Here is a 27,276-nt window from a genome sequence, read left to right as displayed (position 1 = left end):
CATCACAATAGGTAGGTGGTGAGAGCACCCAGCAGATAGTAGGTGCTTAGTTGGGGGCTGGCTGGCTATCTCGAGCTGCTTTGTTCGAAGCGGGAATGTTGCTTTTAACACAAAAGAGCCTCTGCTGAATTAGATCTTTCTCTGCAGCAATATCTTGAGAGGTGCTGACTGTTTTGCTACAGCATGCAACTCAAAAGTGGCTGGGAGTACACAGCTTTGGGAGTCTACAGATCATTGCAGGAGCTAAAATGTAGTCATTTAAATACATGAGCAAGGCGATCTGCAGCAACTGGGACTGTGGAGGTCTGTACAGGTTTGTGTCAAGAATATGCCTATATGAAGGGCTATTATGAGTATGGAATTAAGGCTATTTGATTCATAATTGAGCATATTTGATACAAATCAGCAAAATATAAAATGAGATATAAAAAAGATAGTAACGAATTATTCATTAACCAAACTTCTGAAGTCTGGATTTGTTAGTGAGATGTACAGTTATTCAATTTTAGTAGGCAAATGTTAAAAACAAAATTTATAAAGTACAAAATTCATAAAAAAAACAAGATTGAAAAAGTACTCTAATATTTGCTGTAAAGTTTTGTTTTCTTTTATTTCAACTACCAAAGTATCCTTTTGGTCAAGAGTAAAATATTTTCTAAGGAAATTGAATTAGAATTGGCAGTTAAAATTGATTATCTGAATTATAGTAAAAGAACAAAACAGTTTTTCCTTACTGCAAACAACTTTTTTAGTTTCAACTTTAAAAGTTGTTAGTTATGAGATTTTAACATTCAAAGCACAGTTATGACCTCTATACATTTAAAATATTGGGAAAACTAAATGTAATCAAAGCTATAGCCCAGTCTTAGATTCTGTTGTAATTACAAGAATCAGTTAGTACAATTTAGGACATAGGATTTTTTATGAACTTTATTTTAGTTTGAAGCTGATAAATCAGATGGGATAATGAAGTTGAACAAAAGAAAAAAATGCCTGCATCATAGACTTGGAAAAAATGCTGTTATTGGTACAGTTGGAAGCACAGCTTTCCACCAGATTAGTTGCTTTTTAATTCTAACTGACTGATAGAATCCTGACTTTAGGAGTTGTCAGGTTGAGTGGGTTTTAAAAGTTAGTGCTGAGTTTTCCAAATATCTAGTTGCTAGTGTTTAGTCTACCTCATGTAGGGATTTATTAGTACATGTATACCTGGAGTATTGTTATGTTGCATATCTGTGTAGATCTGTGGACTCCACTAGTTCCAAAATGTAACTCTGTGAGCCTGCTGATCTGACTCTTAGCAGTGACCTTCTGTGGACTGCACAACAAACAGTCTGCTTCTTGGAGCTGAATGGTGTAGCATTACTATATGGCTTTTCTCTCTAGTCTTCATTGTCATCTGTAGTGAGCTATAGATTTTTTTTGTTTGGGGAATTTTTACAGATTTGTTCTTTGCATGGGTTCACCTGGTAGCGTTGGTTCTTGCTTATAGAGTCTCTAATACACAATCAGCAAGCTTACAACCCACTCAAGAGACTTAGCATTTTTGACCTACTGAGAATGGGCTAAATCATATAAATTAAATCCGGTTGTCAACTAAAAGAAAACTGAGTGTGGGATTGATAATCATCTAGTCACCGATGTATCTGAAGTGGTTTTCTCTTGAGAAAAGAGGTTCTGTTTTCTAGTATCAAAACTTGTAGTCAGCCCTTGCAATAAAATACATTTTTATCTGTGTTTTGGCATGTGCTGTGGTGCTGTTGCCCAATGATCCTAGTTCCTGGAGTGGTGTATAGTTACATGGAGCAGAGAGCAGTTCCTGAGGTTTATACGAGTTCAATGATAGATAAGAATGCTGGGGACCAGCTAGAATAGTTATTGAGATTTTGTTCGTTTTTCTAGCATTGGTATTACATTTTCAACATATTGGTGGTTATAGAGCACTTCTTCATTTGAAGATCCTCCCATTTAAAAACTCTAACATAATAGATACGAACACATGTCGGTACTTCAGAATTTTAATTTACTTTTGAATTTAGAAATAGAAAGCCAGAACAAGTCAATTGGGGTAATCATACTTCCTTCCCCGCAAAAGAGTTTTCAGTTCAGCTTCATTTGAATGCAGTAGGATTTCATTTTCAGCTGAAGATCATAAAGCTGCCATTTTGAACAACTCTGAAACCCTGAGTCAGACAGAATATTGTCTTTCTGTATCCTCCTTAAGAACATTTCATTTGCCTTATTTCTTAGTTTAAAATAGAAATAGTCTTGTAATTCTTGTTTTATGTAGAGGAGTACTCTGTAGCTGTCTTCAGACACCAGAAGAGGGCATCGGATCCCATTGCAGATTGTGGTGAGCTACCACGTGGTTGCTGGGAATTGAACTCGGGACCTTTGGAAGGCAGCCACTGCTCTTAACTGCCAAGCCATCTTTCCAGCCCCCTCCTTGTAATTCTTGCATGTACATTTAAATTGAAAATAATCTGTCCTGTTACTACCACGAGTCTTCATCTATTGTACATTGTTTGAAAAGACTAAAAGATTAATTTTTGTTTCTATGAAATATTTGAAACTCAAATTACATCTATGTGTAGATAGTAGATATTAACTTTTTTTGGGAAGGGGAGATAGGGTCTCCCTATTGCCCAGTTTGGCTTCGATGCCAGTATGTAACTTTTTTTTTTTTTTTTTTTTTTGGTTCTTTTTTTCGGAGCTGGGGACCGAACCCAGGGCCTTGCGCTTCCTAGGCAAGCGCTCTACCACTGAGCTAAATCCCCAACCCGCCAGTATGTAACTTAAGATGGCTGTGGACACATGACAATCCTGCTTTAACCCTCGAGTGCTAGAATCTCAGGTGTGAACCACCACACCGGGCTGTTTTGTTGTTTGTCAAGACAGAGTTTCTTCCAGTCATTACTGGCTTCAGACCCAGAAGATTATCCTGGGCTCTGAACCTCCTTCCTCTTCTTACCACTGAGATTGTAGGCACACGACATTCATTCTCTCTCTCTCTCTCTCTCTCTCTCTCTCTCTCTCTCTGAGAACGATCTCTCTATTATGTTGCTCTGGGTGTCCTGTAACTCATTATGCTGACCTCAAACTCACAGAGATCCACCTGCTGGAATTAAAGGGGTGAGCCATCATGCCTGGCTTTCTCTTACTCTGTGGTCCTGGAACTCACTGTGTAAATAAGTTGGATTTTCTTTCTCAAGTGCTGGAATTGTAGGCATGTGTCATTATAAGGCCTGGCCTTATATATTATATTTTTATTACCTTAAAAAAATAAAAATTTGCAATTATTACAGTGACAAAAATGGTAAAAAAAAATTGCCAAGTCTTCTAAGATTTTTTTTCCAATTGATAACAATCTTAGAGTTCTATTTAGTGCTCATTTCCTGTGTTTGTCATGATTACCTGTTGGAGCTTTAAGTTTTTAATCAATCTACCATTATAAATTGTCTTGGGACTCTAATATAGGAAAACACAAAATCACAATCCTAAATAAAGAAAATATTTAGTTTTCTGCAAGCCCCTTGTTTATTGATGGTGAAAATTTTTATAGTTCAGAGATTGGCAAGTGTCATTTTATTGTAAAAGTGTTTTTTTCCTTGTATTCAAAGTATGTGCTACCACACCTGGCCTCACCTCCTTCCTTTCTCTTTTCTTGTTTTCTTTTCTTTTCTTCTCTCTTAATTTATACGGTGGGCTGGAGAAATGACCAAGTGGTTAAGAATGAGTGTTATTCTCACAGAAGACCCAATTGATTCTCAGCACTCACATCAGGGAAGCACATAGCTGCCTGTTAACTGCAGCTTCAGGGTATCCGACACTTCTGACCTCTTCAGGGACGGACACACACACACACACACACACACACACACACACACACACACACACACCAATTAAAAAGAACTTTACAGGTTTTTTACAATTTGTACAGGTATACAATTTTTTTTCCTTTTTTTTTTTTTTTTTTTTCCTTTTCTTTTTTTCGGAGCTGGGGACCGAACCCAGGGCCTTGTGCTTGCTAGGCAAGCGCTCTACCACTGAGCTAAATCCCCAACCCCATATTTTTTTATCTTAGCCACCATCACCTTTTTTTTTTTTTTTTTCCCTTTTTGGTAGGAGATCATAATGAATAGTTTGTAACAAGCCACACAGCAGCTTTTTCTGTCAGAAGCAGATAGTTTAAAATGATAGGAGAGGCTTAGGTTGTCTTCGGTTATTCGTTTACTTGAGGGGCTGGTGGGGAGATGCGTGTGCTGTTTTGTCTTAGTCAGAAGGACTCAGCAGCGTGGTCAATAGTTTATAGTCTGGAACATTCCATTCTCTGCTCCTGCTTAGAGAAATTGAGCAAAGTATATTTAGTTAAAGAACAGTTTAATATTAGGTTTTAGAAGAGCAATGCCACTATTATTCCATATCAGTGGCTTTCTCCAAGGTGACAGCCAGCCTCTTGAGTGGTGGTGTAAAAGTGCTGCTAATGTGTAAACTCTCCTTTGTTCTCCTTTAACATCTGCTCTCCCTTTCACTGTTGTCAGTCACAACACGCTGCTCTGAATCTCTCAGCTGCTCTTGACTCGTGATTTTACTTATGCTTCAGTCTTCTTTAGTCTTCTTTAATAAATACATTACTTGCAAGCAGTGAATTGAAAACAAGACAAAAAAAAAAAATAAAGCGACCATTAGTGATCGGACAGTTTCTTACTTTGTGTTACATTTAACTGTTCTTTTGACAGCCCAGTTTTTAAAGCCAGGTTCGTATGGAAATGCTTTCACTCCACTTGCACTGCTTTTGGAAATAGCATACTGCTTCATCTGTCTGTTTATTTTAGTGCATTCATAATATAACACAGTAAGCATAATGTCTCATCTCATGTGGCCAAAGATTGACTTCTTTAAAAACAAAACAAAACAGAAACAGATGATAACAAAATGGGGGAGAAACAACAATTTTTGTCAGCATTACTTAATACATAAATCTTTGTGCCATACACAGAGCATTTGTGTAGCCAGAGAGTAACAATAACGAACTACAATTGTTATTTAATTTTTTTGAGATAAGATCTTACTTCTTAATTCTGACTGTCACCGAATCCTAGGTGAGCCTCCTGCTTTAGCCTCCTTGCTGCTGGGATTATAAGGAACGTTCCCCACATCAAGCTCAAGCATACACTCTAATAAGAGTCATTTCGCTATCCTTGTCATTTCCAAAGGTACTAAAGTAGCTAAATTTGTTTGATAGTAAGGACAATAAAAGTATTTTGCTGTACGCTGCTTTCATGTAACTTTGTTGTTGCTGTTGTTTTTTAATTTAAAATTTTTATATATACTGAAGTTCTTTAGAGTAAGATCCTCAGGATTGGGGGAGATGATGCTTTTCTTAGCAGTGTAGAAGAGAAAAGGAACAGCAATAGTGTCCAGTGAAGTCTTCGTGATGTTTAATAACGTGAGCATCATCCCTGGGCGTTGCACAGAGCCTTCTTTTCTAGTTCTCTCCAGTTTTAGCAAAATAATTTCTAGTGCCCTTTTACTGTACCATGTATGTGTGAGAGTCTATCATATATCACAGTAGTTCCTTTTGTTTTAAAAATAGCCTTTTATTGTTTGCCTTCACCTTTCATTTTTTCAAAACACCTTGGAACTCCGTACAATTATGTAATCCAAGCTTTACTTAATTAGAAGGCCAAGGCGGGGGAAAACATGAGAGTATCTTGGGAGCTAGGGATACAATTTAGTTAGTAGAGTGCTTGCCTAGCGTGCCTGAAGCTTTAGGTCCAGTCTCCAGCACTATGTAAACCAGGCACAAGCATGCACGTCTGTAATCTTAGCCCTAGGGAAGTAGAGGCAGGAGAATGAAATGTTTAAGGTCCTCCTTGGTCTGTCTGTAGCATGTCTTAAGACCAGCCAATGCTAATGAGACCCTGCCTGAGAGATTATACTATGATTTCTCCAGCAGTAACTCGCAGCCACTCAGCTGCATGCTGTTTTAAACCTGTGGAAGAATTTTTTTTTTTTTTTAAAGAAAACAGGCTGGAAATGGTCCCACAAATCTTTAATCCCAGCACACTCAGGAGGCAGAGGCAGGTGGATCTCTGTGTACTCTAGACCAGCCTGGTCTATAGAGTGAGTTTCAGGACAGCCAGGGCTACACAGAACCCCCCCCCCCCAAAAAAAAAAAAACGAAAGCAAAAGGTAAAAAAGAAAGAATGAAAGAGAGAAAGAACAGATAGATAGTTTACTAGACTTTATTAATTTATTTTGGGTATAAGAAAATTCCAAAAATGACAGATTAGTGTTATAAATTACACAGACTATATAGTAAAGATTTTTTGGTTTATTTTAATTATGTATGTGGTGCTGGGGATTAGACTCAGCCTAGTGAGTGCTAGGCAGCCGCTCTTCTCAGAGTTGCAGCCCAGCTTTTCAGTCTTTTCTAGATTGATAGTATCCCCCACCGCCACCCCCACCCTCCACAGTATTCAGTAGTTCTTTTGCTTGGACTTGTTACTTCACAGTAGTCTTAAAATGTAGAGAAGTGGGGTTGGGGATTTAGCTTAGTGGTAGAGCGCTTGCCTAGCAAGCCCAAGGCCCTGGGTTCGGTCCCCAGCTCCGAAAGAAAGAAAAAAAAAATGTAGAGAAGTAAGCAGAGGGCTATGGAAGTTTTTGATTTCTTGACTCTTCATACAGTAGCTGACATTTAATTGTTGTTTCTGGTATCTTTTCATACGATTTACATTGAAATACCGTTCCAGATGAGACATTATGTATGTTGACCCCACATGCACTAATGGTTCTTTACTGTTGACTTATTGCTAGGCCTGTTTCATTCTAACATCTTAGCGTTTTTGTTAGACTACACGTTGAAATGCATCACTCAGTCTGTGCTTGAGCTCATTTTATTTTTTGTTTACTCGATTTAACTTCTTGTTTTACTAACCTCAATGTTTTCAGTTTAATATTGGCTGCATGCTGGTTATATTTATATGTTATATATAAGCCAATCAAGCCTAGCCTGGATTTGGTGGTTGTCTCCATTTCTCGTGCTGGGGTAGCCTTACACTTACAGCTTACTTTATGTCCTGAAAGCCTGAAACATCAACAAAGTAACTAAGCACAATGCAGATTTTCTTTTCTTTTCTTTAAAAAATTTTTAAAAAGATCTTAAAGTGGTGCTGTCTAGGTGGTGGATATGATTGTATAAATACCTTGATTTTTATGCTTTTTAAGGTTAGCTTTAAAACTTTATAAGTGGATTCTCCCCCTCCCCCCTTGCTTTAAGTGTTCTGTACAGAAGTTGCCCAGCACACTATCAGAAAGAACCCTTCCCCCATATGTTCTTCCCATATACAATACTAGCCAGCATTTCTTTTTACATTAATGTCCCTTTTACTGGGCACATTTATCCTTTTATTAGCACCTTTTTTGCATGCGTATATGTAGATTATCTCTTGTTCATCACCTATTTTAACGTCACTAGGAAGGGAAGAATATATTATTGGAATATTTTTGGTTTGTCTCTCTGTTCTGTCTGTCAGGATAATATTGGACACCGCTTACTCCAGAAACATGGGTGGAAGCTGGGCCAGGGATTGGGAAAATCTCTTCAGGGTAAGTTTTTTAAATTTACTAAAATGATGACGACAACGATGATAATAAAAAAAAATGAGAAAATGTTTATGAAGCAAATCTTGTCTCCAGATGTATTTGTTGTCTTTTTAAACAAGTATTGGTTTTCTCCCATTTTTTCCCTGCTAGAATAGCCTGTTTTTCCTTCAACCTTAAGTCATTGTATAACCTTCCTCCATGTTCGTCAGTAAGTGGTGAGAATAAGTTGCTGTGTCATTAAAACTTACAGGGCTATACATAGTAGGGTAACCCAACCTGTTTGAATTTTGCATATGGAGGTGACAATGGTGAACAACAAGGAGCTTATGTTAGCTTTTCTTTATGTTCTCTTAGCAAAACTTGCTTTTGCCAGGTAGACGTGGTAGTAATTCCAACATTTGGGAGGTGGAGGCAGGAGTTTTGAGTTCAGCTTGGGCTACCTGGTGAGACTCTGTCTCAAAAAATTAAACCAAGCTGGGTAGTGGTGGTGGCAGCCCATGCTTTTAATTCCACCATTTGGGAAGCAGAGGTGGGCAGATCTGAGTTTGAAGCCAGCCTGGTTTACAGAGCCAGTTCCAGGATACCAGGGCTCTACAGAGAAACCCTGCCTTGAAAAACAAACAAAACCAAAACAACAAAAACTGAACCAAAACCCTAGCAAACTGCTTTTGGCTTGTTGGTGAGATGGATTCAACTGGAGGCTTCATGTATGTATTTTACTAATGCATAGGGCAGACATTCTGCTACATCCCTATCCCTGCCTTTAAAATTCTCCTTTTTAAAGTTTTTATTCCATCTTTTTGTTTTGGGTTTCGGGTTTTTTTTTTTTGGTTTGGTTTGGTTTGGTTTGTTTTTTTTGGGGGGGGGATAGGGTTTCTTTGTGTAGCGTAGCCCTGGCTGTGCTGGAATGCAATCTGTAGACCAGGCTGGCCTTGAACTTGGGAGATCCCCTGCCGCTGCCTCTCTAGTGCTAGGATTGAAGGCAATCACCACCATCCTGGCTTTTAAGTTCTTACAAAAAAAATAAATAAATAAAATAAATAAATAAATAAATAAAAATAAAAAACCACCAAAAAAAAAAACCCCAAAAAACAAATGTGAAAGTAACTTTCTCCTGTTACAATTGTTGTCTGGCAGGCGTACTGCCTCTTCTGCTAACCTATGACTAGTTCTAGTCCTAGAAGTTTGTAGCCTCTGTACAATATAATCTAGGCCTAGAATATTTTCGCCTCTGATATTGCTGCTGAATAAGCTCACTCTTTCTAGTTCCTTCTGAACTCTAGCTGGCTGGTTCAACTCAGCTGTTGTGGCTCAAACTCCTCTCCCAGTTGATTTATTCAATCTGGCATTTCTCATTCTCATTCTCTTGCTCATTCTGTCTTTATCTGTGTCTAGCTTGTTCTCTTCAGTCTATCTCTCCCTGTAAAACTGCTTCCTCCTCTCCTTCTCAACCCTACTGCCCTGCTCTCTATGAACTCTACTGTATTCTTGTATTGCACTCTCTTCCTCCTGTCTCCCCCTTAAGTAGCTTCCTTTTCCTCTCTCTTCTGGTAAGAGTTGGGCATATCCTGCTCTGTCAAATCTTTCTCTGATCTGTCACCTTTTTTTTTTTGCTACTCACTGAGATATCCCTTGCAAACAAATGGGTGCTTCCTTCTACAAATTAACTTTACCTTCATTGTTTGGGATTAAAGATGTGTGCTAAGTGCACACACTAAGTAGAAAAAGGTTCAAATATCCTGTAACACTCAAAATTTACTTAAACATTGTATTCAGGGATGGCACACAGGAGATAATCAGTAAATATATTTTAAAAATTTTTTTGAATATTAACCTTTTCCTTTGTAGAGATAATACAAACATTTGACTGCCGTTAAAATTACTTTTCAAGTGGCATACAAATGTCCTGCAGAAATGCAAGAATGTTGTATTACTTAGAGCAATTTGTATGGTAGAGACCATAGGTTTTGTAAAAGTCCAAAATCAAAATTAAAGACAGGCTAGGTGCATTCCTTTAATTCTAGCACTCTGGAGGCAGAGGTGGGTGGATCTCTGAGTTTCTGTTTGTAGCCAGCCTAAACTACATAGCAAGTTTTAGGCCAGTTAGGGTTATATACCTGAATAAGTTAGCAGATACATTTGAATCCAAAAGTAATTCATGTTGAGTGTCAGAAATTTTATAATTAGAGCATGGGAAGGGAAGTATGTTCTTTTCTCTTTGTGTTTTTGTGGGTTTTTTTCTTTTTCTGGTATCAGGGATCAACTCTTGTTTCATGCATGGTATGCAAATCTTCTGTCACTAAGCTGCACCCTTCAGCCTGCATGTGTGTGTGTGTGCTCGCGCGTGCGTGCGTGCATGCGTCAGTGCATCAGTGTCAGAAAGGCTAGGTAAATGGATACTTATACAGACCAGGGTGGCCTCAGAAATAGGCCTGCCTCTGCACTCACTAAGTGCTGGGATCACATCTACTACCACCCATCCATCTAAGGTTTTTAAAAAAGACTGTTGAATTTTGATACTCTTTACCATTTTACTTTTTTGAAAAGAATGTTTTGCTGAGATAGATATTACTGTGTGATTCAGGGTAGCCTCAAGCCCCCATGTTTCTCTTGGGTCTGATTCCCAGGTGTTGGGAATCTAGCTAGGTGTGAAGTACCATACCCAGTGAGCTCTTAGAGACACGAATCAAGCTTATTGGTTCTATCTCCAGCTCCATGGTAACAGGCACACTGCAAGCCCACCATAACTCAAATATGTTTATTCAAAAATGTAAGGGATAACTGGGGTAGTTTTGGCGCTTGTGTTTACTCCCAGCACTTAGGCAGAAGCAGACAGATCTGAGTTTGAGGCCAGCCTGGTCTACAGAGTTAGTTTCAGGAAACCAAATATATACAAACTCTGATGGGAGGGGGTGGGGAAAACATAAATAAATAAACAAACAAGGTTATTTGAAGTTTAATTTTGCTTTGCTATATTTTTTGAGACAGGATCTTGTAACATAGCCCTTGCTGATCTCAAACGACGTGTAGACCTGACGTCTTTTTTTTTTTTTTTTAAGATTTATTTATTTATTATATATGAGTACACTGTAGCTGTCTTCAGGCACACCAGAAGAGGGCATCAGATCCCATTACAGATGGCTGTGAACCACCATGTGATTGCTGGGAATTGAACTCAGGACCTCTGGAAGAGCAGTCCGTGCTCTTAACCTCTGAGCCATCTCTCCAGCCCCCCTGACTTGCCTTCATCTTGTACTTATTATCATCCTGACTCTTGAATGCTGAGATTACAGCTTTTATTTTTTATTTATTTTCTTCTTTTTGGGCTGGGAATAAGGCCGGAACAGGACCTCCTTTTAGCCTAGGCTAGCCTTGAACTCCCTGTATAACTGAGGTTGGCCCTGAACTATGATCCTGCAGCCTCAGCCTGTTAAATGCTAGAATTACATATTTTTGCCACCATGCCCTGCCTCTTTTCTAGTCTGCTTGTGCTAAAACGTACAACTAATTGTTCTATCATAGCATCTTTCTCCTCTCTTTTCTCCGTTCTTTTGTTTTGTTTTATTATGTTAGTATCCATCCTGGGATTTTGCATACCTTTGTCCATGTCCACACTCTATTACAGAGCTACACTCCAGGCCTTTTTTGTTTTAATCTCTGACTTTGTTTGTTCTTTTGAAACAGGGTCTCACTTATATAGCTCAGACTGACTCTGGACTTTGTTTTGTGATGGCTAGGATGGTGTCACTTGGCTATTTGAAGTGTGTAGTTTAGTAACAATAAATATATTTACATTGTTGATCTTTTAAAAATAGCTAATCAAAAATCTTTTAAAGCTAGTCAGAAATCTTTTGGGGCTGGAGAGATGGCTCAGCGGTTAAGAGCACTGACTACTCATCCAGAGGTCCTGAGTTCAAATCCCAGCAACCACATGGTGGCTCACAACCATCTGTAATGGGATCTGATGCCCTCTTCTGGTGTGTCTGAAGACAGCTACAGTCTGAAGATGAACTACAGAGTCCTCAGATACATAAAAATAGAAATCTTTTAAAGATTAATGGTCAAGTTAATTTTGTAAATAGCTTTATTTTTTAGTATCACATTCAGCATTGTGCAGGTATTATGCCAGATTTGGTCATGTAACTTTTTCCAGTTGATAGAATTTGACCTAGAATAGACCATAGTAATGGCACATTTAAGTAATCTGTAGCAAATTCTTTTTACTGTTATAAGTCTTTGCTGTAAGTAATTATATAAGAAGAAAGCCCTGTTAGTCTAATAAAAATGAAAACTCCCTTTTGGTATCATACACTTTCAGTGCATGTTATTCTAGACTCACACATTATTGTGAATTCTATACATTTATCAACTCTCATTCTTGGTTTGAATTTATAACTCTTAACATGTATGTAACCGTTTACTAAAAATTAAACCTCATCTTCTCAGGGTTTTTGTTTTGTAGGTTTTTGTTTTTGTTTTGTTTTTTTGTCAAGAATTGGAATACTGTTTCAGCGCATCCAAGGCTTTTACAGGTAGCAGGCTACTTCTTGGGTTTTCCATGTCCATAGTGGGCACTGGCAGGGTTGAGGAGAAAGTGTGTTGACTCTAGAATAAACTTTTTTATGTTGGAATATACTTTTGGATTTAGTTTTGCATTTGAATTTTATTATTTGATCTCTCCTTTTGTTAATTGTAGTGTTTTAAATGCTTTTTAAACCCTTATTGTACATGGCACATACTAATTGTTAACTGTAAAAATAAAGACATGCAGGAAAGTTATCTGTCCTCTACAGGAGAGAACCCAGCTTGTGAGAAACATTTTGAACTATTATGTATCATAGAAGCAGAGGATATACTTAATTCAGAACAAAACAAGAATGATTTTCAGTTGTAGTTTGTGACCATTAGACTGGATGCATTTCAAAAAAAAATTAAAACATTTTTGCAGCTTTGCAGTGGAATCCTTGGTTTGCTGTAAGATATCTCACTCATTAGGTTTAACCTGGAGGTGGTGCCGAAACCTCCTTTGCTTCATGGTCTACGCTTTCCTTGGTTTGGCTGCTTTGTTTTAATGGCAAACTAAAAGTTGCAGTCTTGGGAAAAATGAGTGAGGTCTGATACTGTTGCGGTATCATCTTGTCTAGAAAAGTTAACAGGCCCAGTGAAACCCTCACACATTACTGAGCTACTAGCTTATCTGGCTATGCATGGTGGCCAGTGCCTATATTACCTTGAGTTCAAAGTGAGACCCTAGCTCAAAAAGACATTGTTTCTGCCTTTTAAGCTTATTTCCCAGAACCCCCCCCCCAAAAAAAACCAAAACAAACAAACAAAAAAAACAACCTCCTTTAACTATTTGATACCTTTGAAGGTTTTGTTTTAGACCAGGGGCCATACCATGGCTTATATTTTTGTGACTTAAGTTATTGTTAATTTTTATTTTATTATTTTATGTACTAGCTGTTTTGCCTGCATATATGTCTGTGTACCACATGTATGCATGGTGCTCACAGAGGCCCCGAGAAGGCATTGGATCCTGTGAGACTGTAGTTACAGATGATTGGGAGCCCTGCTGTAGGACAAGGAATTGAACCTATGTCTTCTGGGAGAAAGCAGTCAGTGCTCTTAACTGGGGAGTGATCTCTCCAGTCCCGCCCCCCCCCTTTTTTTTTTAGCTGTCTAGACACACCAGAAGAAAGCATTGAATCCCATTACAGGTGGCTGTGAACCATCATGTGATTGATGGGAATTGAACTCAGGACCTCTAGAAGAGGAGCCAGTGCTCTTAACCCCTGAGCCATCTCTCCAGCCCTTAGCCCCTTATTTTTTAAAGCCTTGTTTTTATCTATGTGTATGTCTGTGTGATTGTTTGGCAGTATCTGTATGAGTGAACATGTGAAGGTCAGAGGGCAACTTTCAGGAGGCAGTTCTCTTCTTTCCCCGTGTAGGTTTTAGAAATTGAACTCAAGAAAAGGCTTGGCGACAAGTGCCTTTACCCACTGAACCATGTCATGGACCTCTTTGAAGGTTTGCAGAGGGAAAGGATTTTTTTTTACAACACAACAGTCATGATTCAGCCAGCCAAGTTTTTGTTGGGATTGTAGGAGGTGGCCAGCTGTGGTCCATTTCTTGAACAAAATTAAGAATGTGATCATCCTGAATATTCTATTGGTCTTCTTGAGAATGAGCATTTTCAGTTACTTTTGTGCTTCATTTGGGTCAGGAGCAGTGTCCTGTTGTGTTGTTTGTTTTTGTGATTGTATCTTGCTCTGTAGCTTAGGATCCCTTCATACCTGTCAGTCCTCCTGCCATTGCTTCCTGAGCGTGTGGGCCACAGTTAGATATTTTAAATGTTTAAAAAGGTACATTTATTTGTTTATAGCTTATGCGTGGGTCATATGCATATGGAAGTCGGAGGACAACATGTGGGAATTGGTTTTCTCTACCATTGTGTCATTAGGATCAGACTCAGCTTATCAGGGGCCTTGATGCCTTTTCCCACTGGGCCATTTTGCTAGACTTAGACATTTGTCTATTTTCTTTCTTTCTTAATTAGTGTGTATATGCATGTGTTATGTACACAGTGTGCTCAGGTACGTAGTACCATGGCATGAATGTGGAGGTTAGAATTGGTTATTTGCTTCCCCCTTTTTAAGTCAGAGTCAGTCAGTCCCTCCTCTCCCTCTTACCCCTCCCCCCCTTTTCTTTCCTCCAGATGTGCATATACTGTAAACTAGCTGGCCCAAGAGTTTCTGAGTTATTCTCCTGTCTCTACCTCTTATCCTGAAGTAGGAATGGTAGGATTACGGGTAGCCACCATTGTACCTGGCTTTTTATGTGGGTCCTGGGGCTTAAACTCAGGTTGTCAGACTTACACAACTACTGTTTTTACCCATGGAGCCATCTTCCCAGCCCTCATTTGTTTTCATTCCTTCCCTCCTTCCTTTCTTCCTTCCCTCCTTCTGTCCCTCCCTCCTTCCTTTCTTCCCTCCTCTCTTCCTTCTTCCGCTTTTCTTTTTTCTTTTGAGCACTGGCAGGGGTAGTGTGGGGATGGTAGTGCTTGATACAGGGTGTCTCTACATAGCCCTGGCTGTCGTGGAATTCACCGTGTAGACCAGGTAGGTCTCTAATTCACAGAGATCTGCCTGCCTCTGCCTCACAAGTGTTGGGATTAAGGTCAAGTGCTGGAAATAAGAATGCATGCCACAAGGCCTTGCTCCTTCCACTTTTTTGAGACAAGGTCTCAGAGTCTGTTATCAAAGGCATTATATAACCAAGGATGACCTTGAACTCTTGATCCCCCTACATCCAGAGTGCTGCAATTTTGGGTATGCATCTGGCTTTATAGGTACTAGGGATTGAACCCAGAACTTTTTGTTGTTGCTATTGTTTGATTTTTTGTTTTGTTTTTTTTTGGGGGGGGGTAGTTATTTATTTTTTGAGACAGGGTTTCTCTATGTAGCCCTGGCTGTCCTGGAACTCTCTTTGTAGACCTCGAATTTACAGAGACAGGCCTGGAGAGCCTAGGATTTCTTGCACTCTGCCAATTGACCAAATCCCCAGCCCTGTTGATCAGCTTTCTTTATATATTCTGTGACAGATGGTTTTTTGAGTGGCATATTTGTAAAAGTACAATCTACTTTTCCCTGAGAAATTTAGGAAAATGAAAATAATATTAAGTATATATTATAGGCCAGTTGTTGATCTAGGATCTATGTTTCTCATTGTCTTGTTTAATAAAATAGATTGTAGTATTTTTTCAGGGGGATAAGTTGAAACAGTGTCTCACTTCCCTGAGACTGGCCTCAGGCTGAGGATAGCCAAAACTGGCCTGAACTCCTGATCCTTCTGGGTCAGCTCCCGAATGCAGGATCACAGGTGCATCAGTGTGTTTGTTTTGAGATGAGGTTTCACTGTGTAGACTGTGCTGGCCTCCAACTCTCAGTGGTCCTCCTGCCCTTGTCTTCCTAGTGCTGGCATTATGAGTACCAGGCCTAGTTAAGTATGGTCATTTTATGAATTGGAACAGTTTTAGAAAAGTCCCAGAGCTACTGAGTATCTGCCATTTAAGTATAAGCATGACCTTAAATCTACTTTATGCCCCTTTTCCTTTCAGAGAAAGCTGATACTGAAAATAGGAATGGATTGGGGGAGGTCAGGAAACATAGCTCCTCTGAATCACGAAGCAAGGTATGGATTGTCAGGAAAGGCTTGTGCCTAGTATGGCGGTTCCCTCTGACCCAGGCTTCTGGAAGGTAAAGAGTCAAGATTCCCGGTGTGAGGCCTGTAGTCTGAGGCCAACTTGTCTCCATAGCTTACTTTACACAGAGCTTACATAGTTTAGGAAGCACTGACTCTTCTTCCTGAGAGACAAGTAGATCTAGTACATTTATCAAAGGCAAGCCTAGTCTTAGTAATCTCTGAGTTAGATTTAGTATTATATAAAATTAGTATTATATTATATAAAATCGTAAAGGTATTATTAAAAACTATTATGTAAATAAAAACATACCCTTAGTATTATATAAAACTAGTATTATATAATAATAAATGTAGTATTATATAAAAGTATAGATTTAGTATTATATAAAAGCATAGACTTAGTATTATATAAAAGTATAGATTTAGTATTATATAAAAGTATAAATTTTATAATATTTGGGTTCTATTTTATCATTTTATGTGTATGAGTGTTTTACCTTCATGTATGTCTGTGTATCACATTTATGCTTGGCTTGAGGGAGTGGAGAGGTTCCCCGTGAGTGCTGTGGATCAGGGCCTTAACCCCTGAGTCAGCTCTCCAGCTTGCCTTTAATGCTTTTTTAAGCAAACTCCTACTATATAATCTGTAATCCGGGCTGGCATTGAATTTGTAAACCAAATGCTAAGATTATAGATGAACACCAACACATCTGGCTATCTTTAATCTTCTTAGTAGAATTTAGTTGATATAGATTTAAAAAAAGGATAAACCCAGATAGTAAATAGAATTCAGTCTCGAGTAAGAGTTTAATTTTTTTAAAAAAGATTTGTCTTTAGAGTCAAGAAAGATGGCTCTGTGGTTAAGAGCCCTTGTTGCTTTTATGCAGGACCTGGATTCACTTTCCAGCATCCACAAGTGGTTCCAACCATCAGTAACTCCACTTTCAGGAGCTCTAATGCCGTTAGCCTTCAGGCACCAGTACACATGTGCACATGCATACATGCCATACATGCCATACATGCAGGCAAAACACTAGCACATAACATACATCTTAAATTTAGAAGAGTTACTCATGTTTACATGTGCATTTCTTTGGGACTCTATGCTGCATGTCGGGGGCTCCCTGCACAGGACTGAAGAGGGAGCTGACGTACAGTTGTGACCGTCCCCAAGCAAGCGCTGGATTCTGATCTCCAGTCCTTCTGAAGAGCAGTATGCATTTTTAATCACTAAACCATCTTTCTAGCCCCAAGAGATCTAATTTTAAAGCTAAAATGACAGTGATGGGGGACAAGAGCTAGAGCCCAGCAGTTTAGAGCATTGTTGCTCATGCAGAGGACCACAGTTCGATTCCCAGCACCCACATGATCATGTGTAATTCTAGTTCCAGAGGATTCTACACTCTCTTCTGACTTCTGTAGATACCAGCCTTGTACATGGTGCACATATATTCAGGTAAAACACTGATGATGCATATAAAATCTTAAAAATACATACATGTGGGGTTGGGTATTTAGCTCAGTGGTAGAGTGCTTGCCTAGCAAGCGCAAGGCCCTGGGTTCGGTCCCCAGCTCCGGAAAAAAAGAAAAAAAAAACAAAAAAACATACATGTAAGACAGAAAAGGCAGCTAATGACACATACCTTTAATCCCAGATCTTGGGGGACAGACACAAGTGTATCACTGTGAGGCCAGTCTAGTCTACACAGCATGTTCTAAGACCTCCAGAGCTAAGGCAGTGAGAACTTATTTCAAGAAACAAAATACAGTACTAGAAGGAAAGGGATTGGAGAACGGTAGCAGGAAGGAAGTAGTGAACAGTAGACAGATGAAAAGTGCATAGTGGAAAAGATCACTTGGTTTTCATTATAGGAATTGTCTGTCTGTCTGCCTGTTGTTTTTTGATATAAAGGTTCTCTGTGTAGCCCTGGCTGTGCTAGGATTAAAAGCGTACCACCATTGCTTGGCTCATTAGGGTTGTCATATCTAAAGAGTTCATCAAGGAGCTAGAGAGATGGTTTAGCAGTTAAGAGCCTATGTATACGGCTCTTAGCAGAAAACTAGAGTTTGGTTCCCAGAACTCCTCTATCAGGTGACTCAAACTGTAACTCTAGTTCTAGGGGATTCAGACACTGCCGGCCTCATATGCATGTACACATAGTAACAAGTACACACATTCATAATGAAAAATAATAATTAAAATTTAAAGGATATATGAAGAGACATTAATTATGTAGTAAGTTCATGGCATAAAAATAATTTCAAATTAAAATTGGAAGTAGAAAGCAATTTTTCATTCTTCCTACTGTTTTTCCGGTTATAAAGAAAAGAAGGTAGAGCCGGAAAGAACTGGGTAGCAGTCACTATAAAGTGTGAACATCTACGTTTGATCCCTAGAGTCCATGAAAAAAGCCCGTTACTGTGGTGTACACTTACGATCTGAGCTGCAGAGGTAGAAACTGGCAGCAGCCTCCAGGTCAAAGAGAAACTCAGACTCTGTCTCTAAAAATGAGGATGGCATCTGAGGAACAATACCCAGGCTTACCTCTAACCCCCACGCACGCACGTACGCATGCACGCACGCACGAGTTGAGAAGTAGCTTGGACATTTCAAGGTAAATTAATTTGGAAGAATAACTAAATAAAAGGGTTTTTTGTTTGTTTGTTTGTTTGTTTGTTTATGAAGCAGGGTCTCATGTAACTCAGATTAGCCTCAAGCTTGCTATAGATGATGACCTTGAATTCCTGATCTCAGGCCTCTGCCTTCCAAATGCCAAAATTACTGGTCTACACCACCACCACCACGCTGCCTAACTAAATGCAAAACCACCTTTTTGTTTGTTTGTTTGTTTTCTTTTAAAGGTAGGTCTCACTATGCAGGCCTGGCTGCCCTAAGACTTGCACTGTGTAGACCAGACTAGCCTCAAACTGAAAGAGCTCCATCTACCTTTGCCTCTCAAGTGCAGGATAATGTCATGTGCCACAAAGCTCAACATAAAGAAGCTTTTCTAGAGATCATTTTTATTGATTTCATTTTTTAAAAATCTTTGTGGATGATGATGTTATGTGTGTGCTGTGTATGGAGGTCAGAGGTAGTCTGCCTCTGCATTTGCATAGCCTGCTAGTGTAACAGTATTCTCCTCTCTCTAAAATAAAATTCCCATTTTTCAGATTCAGAAATTGACTCTTATTTTCTGAGATAAGCTTCTTTTGTGGCTCTGTGTTATTTAGGCAGGCCCTGAACTTCTGCCTCCAGTTCTTGGGTGTCTGTTTCACAGGTAATACACCACCATACCTGACAAGAAGTTTCCATTTCAAACAATAATTTTTCCAAGATTCTATAGCAAATAAGTAGTAGAATCACGCTAAAACATGTGCATTTTTCTGTTTAATAGAATCCTCATGAATAGGTTATTCCTATATTTATGGATTTATTTAGTGATTCTAGGTATTAAGCCCAGGACTTTGTTTATGCTGGTCAAGTGCTTTACCACTGAGCTCTTTTTGTGTTTTTAAAAATAAATAAATAAATAAATAAATCTGTGCCTTTAATTTAGTTCTCAGGAAGCTAAATTAGGTAGTAAAAATCTTTCACAGGTTTTTATGGATTTTCTTTCTTTTGTTTTTGTTATTGTTTTGTTTTTCGAGATAGGGTTTCCTGTGTAGCCCTGGATATCTTGGAACTCGATCTGTAGACCAGGCTGGCCTCAAGCTCAGCGATCCACCTGTCTCTGCCTCCTGGGTGCTGAGATTAAATGTGTGTGCCATCATGACTGGCATGGTTGGTTGGTTGGTTGGTTGGTTGGTTGGTTGGTTGGTTGGTTGGTTTGTTGAAAGATTTTCTGATCTCCCAAAAGAAAATACTAAAACTTTGGTTCCTTATAATTTTCTCATTTTTATTTTTTGCAACACACACACGCGCGCGCGCACGCGCGCACTCAATTTGCATGTTTTTTATTTATTGGGGACAAAATACCATGATGTGTGTGGAGATCAGACAATACCACTTGGGAGTTCCCACAGTGTAAATCCTGTTGATGACTCAGGTTGTCAGTTTGGTGGCAAGCTAAGCGCCTTTTACCCACTGAGCACCAGCTCTCCTTGCTTTCTTTGTTTATTTGTTTGGTTTTGGTTTTGGTGTTTGAGGCAGGGTCTCTCTGTGTAGATAGGTGGACTTCAGGTTTGAGATGTTCTCCTTGCCTTATCTCCTGAGTACTGAGATCACAGGTATGAGCCACTCCCTTCCTTATGTTTTATTTTCCTTCTCTGTGGAATTTTTAGTGTTCTACATTGTATAATTTTTATTATTATTTGTGTATTTCTTTTATCCTTCCTGAACCGTAAGTTTCTAAAGACTTGTAATTGGTAGGTTTTTGCATGTTCTTTGTTGTTACTTTGCCTGGTTTATTCTGTGTATGTTTTACAACTCCTTAGAATAGCCCAAAACAACATTAATACTTGAAGACAGATGGGGCCAAGCATGATGTCTCGGTAGGTAAATGTGCTAGCTGTCAAGCTCAACACGTTGAACTTAGTACCCAAGATCCACACAGTGGAAGGAGAGTATTGACCTCTGCCAGTTGTCCTCTGACTGCTGGTCACATATGCACACCATGGTATTCATCACCAAGACCACTACCCCAATAAATAAATAAATAATAAATAAATAAATGAGTGAGTGAGTGAGTAAGTGAGTGAATGAAGAAATGTGTAAAAATGCCAGTTTTTTCTCCTGGTTACTTAATTCCCAGAAATAACGACTCTAAGACTATTTATTAATAAACACCTAGGGGTTGGGGATTTGGCTCAGTGGTAGAGCACTTGCCTAGCAAGCGCAAGGCCCTGGGTTCGGTCCCCAGCTCCGAAAAAAAGGAAAAAAAAGGAAATAAACACATAGGCCATAAGCTTCAGCTTGTTCTCTGATTTGTTCTTAACTAATTATTCCTTTATTCCAACCTGGGTTCAGCTATGTGCTGACTTAATCTGTCTCCTCAGCATTCTGTGGCCAATCTCTTCAGTCGATTTCCCAGAATCTCTTCCTGACAGTGTCCCACCTCCTATTTTCTGCCTCAGCTCATTGGCCATAAGCTTTTTTATTGACAGATGATGCTTATGAGATTCTGTATACATGTAAATAGGGTGGGGGAAAAGGGGGAGTTAGAAGTTGAGCAGGTGGGGTGTTCTAGAGGCTGGGGCAGGAGGTTCATAACAGGCTGCCCTGGGCTATGTAACATAACTGGGTGTGAGGAGAATAAACATGTAAACTCATTCCTACTTAGGACTTAGAGGGAAACAGATATAACAAATACAATATGAGTATTATAATGGTGATTCTAGAAAATTGAACAATTTAACTTAGAATGTCAGTTTATTTAACAATTGAGCAGGCAAAATGTTACATTATAAGAATATTGAAGCAACTATTTCACATCTGACCAAATGTATTTGCTAGTAGATGTATGAGACACAGGCATCTATGGGTTGTTGGTATCTTTTCCATAAGAAACGGTAGTTATTACTTTTATTTAAAAGATTATTTTATTTTTTAGTTATTTACTTTACATTCCGATCACTGCCCCCCCTTCCTGTCACCCCCTCCCACAATCCTTCCCCATCCCTCTTCCCTTCTCTGAGTGGGCAGGGACTTCTCTGGGCATCCCCCAAACCTGACACTTCAAGTCTGGGAGACTAGGTTCTTTCTCTCCCACTGAGGCCAGACAAGGCAGCCCTGCTAGAAGAACATATCCCACATACAGCCAACAGCTTTTGGGATAGTCTCTGCTCCAGTCTTTCGGGATCCACACAAAGACCAAGCTGTTGGGGAGGCCTAGGTCCAGCCCGTGTTTATTTAAAATTTTTATTCCATTTATCTGTTGTGTGTTTATGAGTTGTGTGTATGGAGGTCAAAGAATAATTTGAGGGGGTTGTTTCTCTCCTTCTATCATTTGATTCCCAGATATTTGAACTCAGATCATCAGGCTTGGTGGTAAGCACCTTTTCCTGCTGAGCCATCTTGCTTGCTTACCCATCCCCAACCTCTGTCCATCTCCCACTTTGGTATTTTTTTCAGATAGTCTTATGTGGCCAAGGTTTCCCTGAGTCTTACTCATTATGTAGCTGAAGATTCCTCTGAACTTCTGATCCTTTTGCCTCTGCCACTCTAGTTGACATTACATTTATGCAATGTTGGGATCAATGCCAACCAGGGCTATGCCAACATGCCCTGCAAATCTGATTTTGTCTTTTTTTGTTGTTGTTTTTCCTTTGGGACTCTGTGAAGCCCTGGCTTTCCTGAAACTCATTATGTAGATCAGGCTGACCTTGAACTTCAAGATGTCTGCCTGCCTCTACCTCTGCCTCCCTAATATTACCTGATTTTTTTTTTTTTATTCCTCTTCTCCCCAGCCCCTCATTAATACAGACCATATGTAGAACTAACTGGTCTGAACTCGGAGGGATCTTCCTCAATCTTCTGAGTGCTGAGGTTAAAGGCCTGTGCCTGTGCATGAGTGTTATGTGTGTGTTTGAATGCCATGGTGTGTTTGTGGTCACAGGACAACTTTGTAGAGTTAGTCTTCTCCCTTTCCTTTTTACATAGGTTCCAAGGATTGAACTCCGATAGTCCAGCTTCACAGCAAGCTTTCCTCTGCCGAGTGAGCTTTTTGTCAGCTGCAAACACATCACTTTAGATCATAACATTCCACTCTGGTTCCTAAAGTCACATTTTCATTTCATGATCAAAAACACATTTAGTCCATTTCTTGTAAGTCCCCGTAATCTTTACCATTCTCACCACAGAACCCAGGTTGCAAAAAAATAGATGTGACACCTTTGTAACTCCAGTGTGGGGGAAGCAGAGACAGACAGATCCTTTAGACTGACTAGCTAGTCTAGACTGCATGGTGAGCTCCATGAGAGAGCTCTTCTCCAAAAACAAGCTGAATGGCACCTAAGAAGCAATACGGGAGTTGTCCTGTGGCCATCTTAAGCACTTATGCAAACAGGTGGCTTTGAATCCTTGTGATGACTTGTAGTGTTCAGCAGCCTTCTGAATAGTAATGTGTTTATAAAGCTTGCTTTCTTTGTTACCTCTTTTGATCTATATGACAGTATTGAAAATAGAGAAGATAGTCATCTACTCATACCATCCTCTGGTTGTAAAAAGGCATTGTTTGGTGATTGTCTTCTCTTGGAGAAATGGACTTTTATAGCCTAGCCTTTTAGGGGAACAACCCTTAAAAATCTGTGCTAAGGAATTTATGAAAATATGTGTGTGTGCTGGGATGGGCAGCTGTGAAAGTACAAGGAAAGTGGTTTACAGGAAGCTGGAAAGTCCTTGGGGGTTTTAAAATAATCCTGCAATAGTAACCATTGTGGTTTTAGAACACTTGTAACACAACCAATGGTAGGAGATACAACTGAAGAAGCCATTTGCTTGTCCAGATAGCTCTGTAGCTCCCCAAATATTTTCTACTGTTCAGACTTTAGAATCAAAGTGAAGCATACAGACTGTTATTAAATCTTCCTAAGTCCTTTGTTTTGGATGAGCTAATAACGTCACTCAGTGAACACTGGATTAATTACTGAAATGTATGCGGTCACTGTGTAAGCACATTCTTTGTTGTGGTCGTGGTGGGCATTGCTTTTGTTTTTCAGTCCAGGTCTTCTTCTCGCTCTCCAGCTCTGCCTGGCTTAGAATGCACTGTGTATTTAGTCCCCGCTAGCCTCAGATTTGCCATAGTTCTCATCCTGAGCCTAATTCCCAAGTGCTGGTAATTCCTGATGTGAGTCACCATGCCTGACTTTTTTGGAGTTCTTTGATTAAAAGATATCTACATAAGGGTGGCTGGGTATATGAATCAGACAGTACTTGTGTCTTCAATCTGCAGATCTAAGTTTGGGTTCCTAGTTCATATCTATAAACATGGCAATAACAGAAACAGAAAATCTCTCAGGCCTGCTAGCCAATCTGAAAACTCTGGGATCACTGAAAGAACTTGTCTCAAAAAATAAGGTGAAAAGACAAAGAAGACCCCTGAGGTTGAACTCTAGCATCTATATTCCAGTGTTGTACACATTCAAGGCACAAACACACACATACACATGTGAGCACATAGACACAATCAAAATAAAGGAAAGCATTGATCATTAGACTGGAGTAGCTTAATGACAGCATTTGCGAGTTCATGGATTCTATTCTCCCCACTACAAAGACAAAACAATAAATAGATATAGAAACAAATTCCAGTTTATTAGCAAAACATCATTTAGCTTTATTTAGAAAATAAGGTTCTGGGGGCTGGGGATTTAGCTCAGTGGTAGAGCGCTTACCTAGGAAGCGCAAGGCCCTGGGTTCGGTCCCCAGCTCCGAAAAAAAAGAACCAAAAAAAAAAAAAGAAAATAAGGTTCTATGTCCAGTACGCTTACTCAGCAGGTTCTGAAGTGGAGTAGATTCTCCTTCCTTTATGTGGATCCCAGGACTCAAGCTGTCAGCTTGCAGGGCAAGTGCCTTACCCCCTGAGCCAGTTTATTGGCCTCAGATCATTTTCTTAAAGTTGGGGACAGTGAGAGACACAACAAAAATATTCTTAATAATTTAATAGAATTTAAATAAAAATTTCCATGCTTGAAAATAAGGAACTGAGTTTAGCTTGTTTTAAAAAGAAGTTGGCTGTTCAGGAGAATATACACTTTGCTACTGCTGTGTTTGCCTTTTTTTTTTTTTTTTTTTCCCTTTTCTTTTCTTTTTTTTCCGGAGCTGGGGACTGAACCCAGGGCCTTGAGCTTGCTAGGCAAGTGCTCTACCATTGAGCTAAATCCCCAACCCCCTGTGTTTGCCTTTTTAAAAAAATGATCATGGGGCTGGAAAGATGGTTCAGTGGTTTAGAGCTCTGGCTGCTCTTCCAGTAGACCTGGGTTGAGTTTCCAGCATCAGCATGGTGGGTGGTTCACAGCTGTCTGTAACTCCAGGATGAAACACCTTTACAGACACACATACTGGTACAACACCAATAGACATAAAATTTTAAAGGAAGGAAAGCCGGGTGGTGGTGGTAAATGCTTTTAGTCCCAACACTTGGGAGGCAAAGGCAGGTGGATTTCTATGAGTTCAAGACCAGCCTGGTCGCCAGAGTGAGCTCCAGGACAAACTACACAGAAAAACTGTCATTAAAAACAAATAATAAAAGCTTAAAAACTTGATTGTTACAAATTGTTATTTGGTTATTCTGAATGATATTCTTCATGATAAGCTCAGTCATTAATTGGAAATAAGTAAGGGGATTTTATAAAAAACCATGGTGCAGTCTCTTCCTATTTATATTCTTTGGAGTCTGTTTCCCACTGTGATTTTGTTCCCTTGACCTGTGTGTTCTCCTTAATAGCATAATAATGTAGTGTAATAATGTAGTGTAATATAATATAGTGTAATAATATAGCATAATAATGTAGTATAATAATTAATGCAAGCAGTAACTTCATCTTCAGGTCGTTGTGTAATGTGGGTATTTACTGAGTTAACTCTAGAGAAATTATTAATGATGGCTCTTTTGAGGCTTCTTCTCTGGAGTTATTTCTCCTGGAGTTGGTCTAGTTCTGTGCAGAAGGATAGATGTGAGGGAATCTATGAAGTCTTTTTAACAGGAAGCAGCGGTCCGAGCTAAGCCCCTTAGTTTACTCATCGTTAACAGCACTCAATTCTTTAAGCACCAAAGATCTAAAGTTGTTTTCTAGACTTCTAGTTATTTTAAAGTGGTCTTAACCCTGTCTCCTTAGGCTCCTTACATAGTTCTTTAATGAAAAAACAATTAACAGATCGGTGTCTGGTTGGTTCCATCTAATTTTTACTGTGATTTATTTAAGGAGTCCCATCTTGGACTCCGAATACTGATTTGCCAGAATGAGTCTGTTAAGTGAAAGGTTGGAAGCTAGAGTTAGTTTTCTCCCTTTAACAGACTGACATCCTGACCCAGCCCCCACCCCTGGGTTATTACTGAAGAGGAGATTGTTCGTGTTCTCAAGTAGCAGTACAAAAATCTCACACCCCATCTGACCAGTACAAAAACAGCTGCTGTAGCACAAAATGTCCTTCCTCCAGCCTCACTGAAATCGGGGGAGGGACAAAAGCCCAATTGGTACTTTACCCCTGTCCTGTCTGCCTGCTAGAAGGCCTGTTTCCTACCCTGATGGTTTCTGCCTAACAAACCGTGTTTCTTTTTTACAGCATTATGATCCTGGACTTGTTGTGGTGATGGTAAACTTAGCAGTGGTAATTTTTATTTCAGACTGAATTACTCCTTTTGTCATCAGTGCACCAATATGTTAGGCTTACTCTCTCTGTTGTAGCCTCATCCTTCTGCTTGGTCTTTTCATTTCCCTCTCCTTTCCTTATGCAACTTGTCTGATCCCTGTTCATTAAAGGGTAATGTTATGAAGGGATATATATGTTCGAACTGCCAAAAAGAATCAGTTAAAATATTAAATTCTAATAGTGAAAACCTTGATTTCCCCACCCCAGTGTAATGGGCACTAGCACTTGCTACTGCATTTATAAATAAGTTAAACTCTGACTGCCTTAGAAGGCAAAAGTACTAATGCAGAATTTATAAACAGGGGTTTACAGAGGTAAACAATTTGGTACAGAGGCACCAAAACTTTGTTGAATCTTTCAAAATTAATTTTTGACCAATCAAAAAAGATTCTAAAATAAATTTCTTTGATGTTCTTTTTAATTGTTTCATTGGACTGTTTGCTTTACCAGTAAATCCCTGCCTGAGACGTTATGAAAGTGATGCTGCACCTAGGAAGTCATTTTTATAACCCGTCTTCACCTTGGTCCTTTTGCTAGAGATTGCAGTCACTGCTCACTCATTATACCCTTGGGCAGAGGGGGCGAGCACTGCATTTGTGCTTGGTTCCACTGGCAGTCTTGGTCATATCTACTAGAAGACTGTGTTCTAGAAGGGTTTGTTTTCCTGGCAAACAATTTTATTATTTGCCAAAAAAAAAAAAAAAAAAAAAGACTATGATGATAATTACTCGTTTTCTACCTATTTATTGTTTAAAAACAATAATGGGATCTCGTTGATAAGCACTTAAATTTCTAAGTGTCAATAATGGAATATTGTTGACAAGTAGTTAAATTTCCGGATTTGTTTTTCTGTGTGGTTTAAAGACAAAGAAAAATATTAATTCCATAAATATATAGTGGCCAGACACAAGTGTGGCTGGTAATTTTCTTTTTATGCTTCAGGACTCAAACAAACCAATTTTTAAAAATTATTTTCTTTGATAATACCCAAGATTTAGCCTGATAAAACTCAAATTTCTTGCCCAAAGGTATAATATATATATCTATATATATGTATGTGTGTGTGTGTAACAACAAGAAAAACAAAACAAAAAACAATTGTTTACACCAGTCAGAGTGAGATGATGAGGGAAGTAAACATTGTGTTTTTTCACTGA

The 27,276-nt window shown here is 39.1% G+C and overlaps 1 protein-coding gene and 1 long non-coding RNA gene across 11 annotated transcripts in view; both read left to right on the top strand.

Moving 5' to 3' along the window:
* The window catches only part of Gpatch8 (G patch domain containing 8), an 80,345-nt gene that overhangs the window by 20,953 nt on the left and 32,116 nt on the right, over positions 1-27,276 (top strand). For 3 of the 10 annotated variants that reach the window (NM_001398883.1, XM_087574273.1, XM_087574265.1), the window contains 1 exon segment: positions 7,539-7,611. In NM_001398883.1, coding sequence (NP_001385812.1) covers positions 7,539-7,611 — 73 coding nt within the window. 10 annotated transcript variants of the gene reach the window in all.
* Positions 9,603-12,906, top strand: LOC148003116 (uncharacterized). Its single transcript, XR_015632130.1, has 2 exons — positions 9,603-10,690; positions 11,598-12,906. It is a non-coding gene; the product is annotated as an uncharacterized LOC148003116 (long non-coding RNA).

The sequence above is a fragment of the Rattus norvegicus genome, chromosome 10, assembly GCF_021556685.1.
Source record: "Rattus norvegicus strain SHRSP/BbbUtx chromosome 10, alternate assembly SHRSP_T2T, whole genome shotgun sequence".
NCBI classification, from domain to species: domain Eukaryota; kingdom Metazoa; phylum Chordata; class Mammalia; order Rodentia; family Muridae; genus Rattus; species Rattus norvegicus.
The sequence above is the reverse complement of the archived record's forward strand: the minus strand, read 5'-3'. Positions and strand labels throughout refer to the sequence as shown.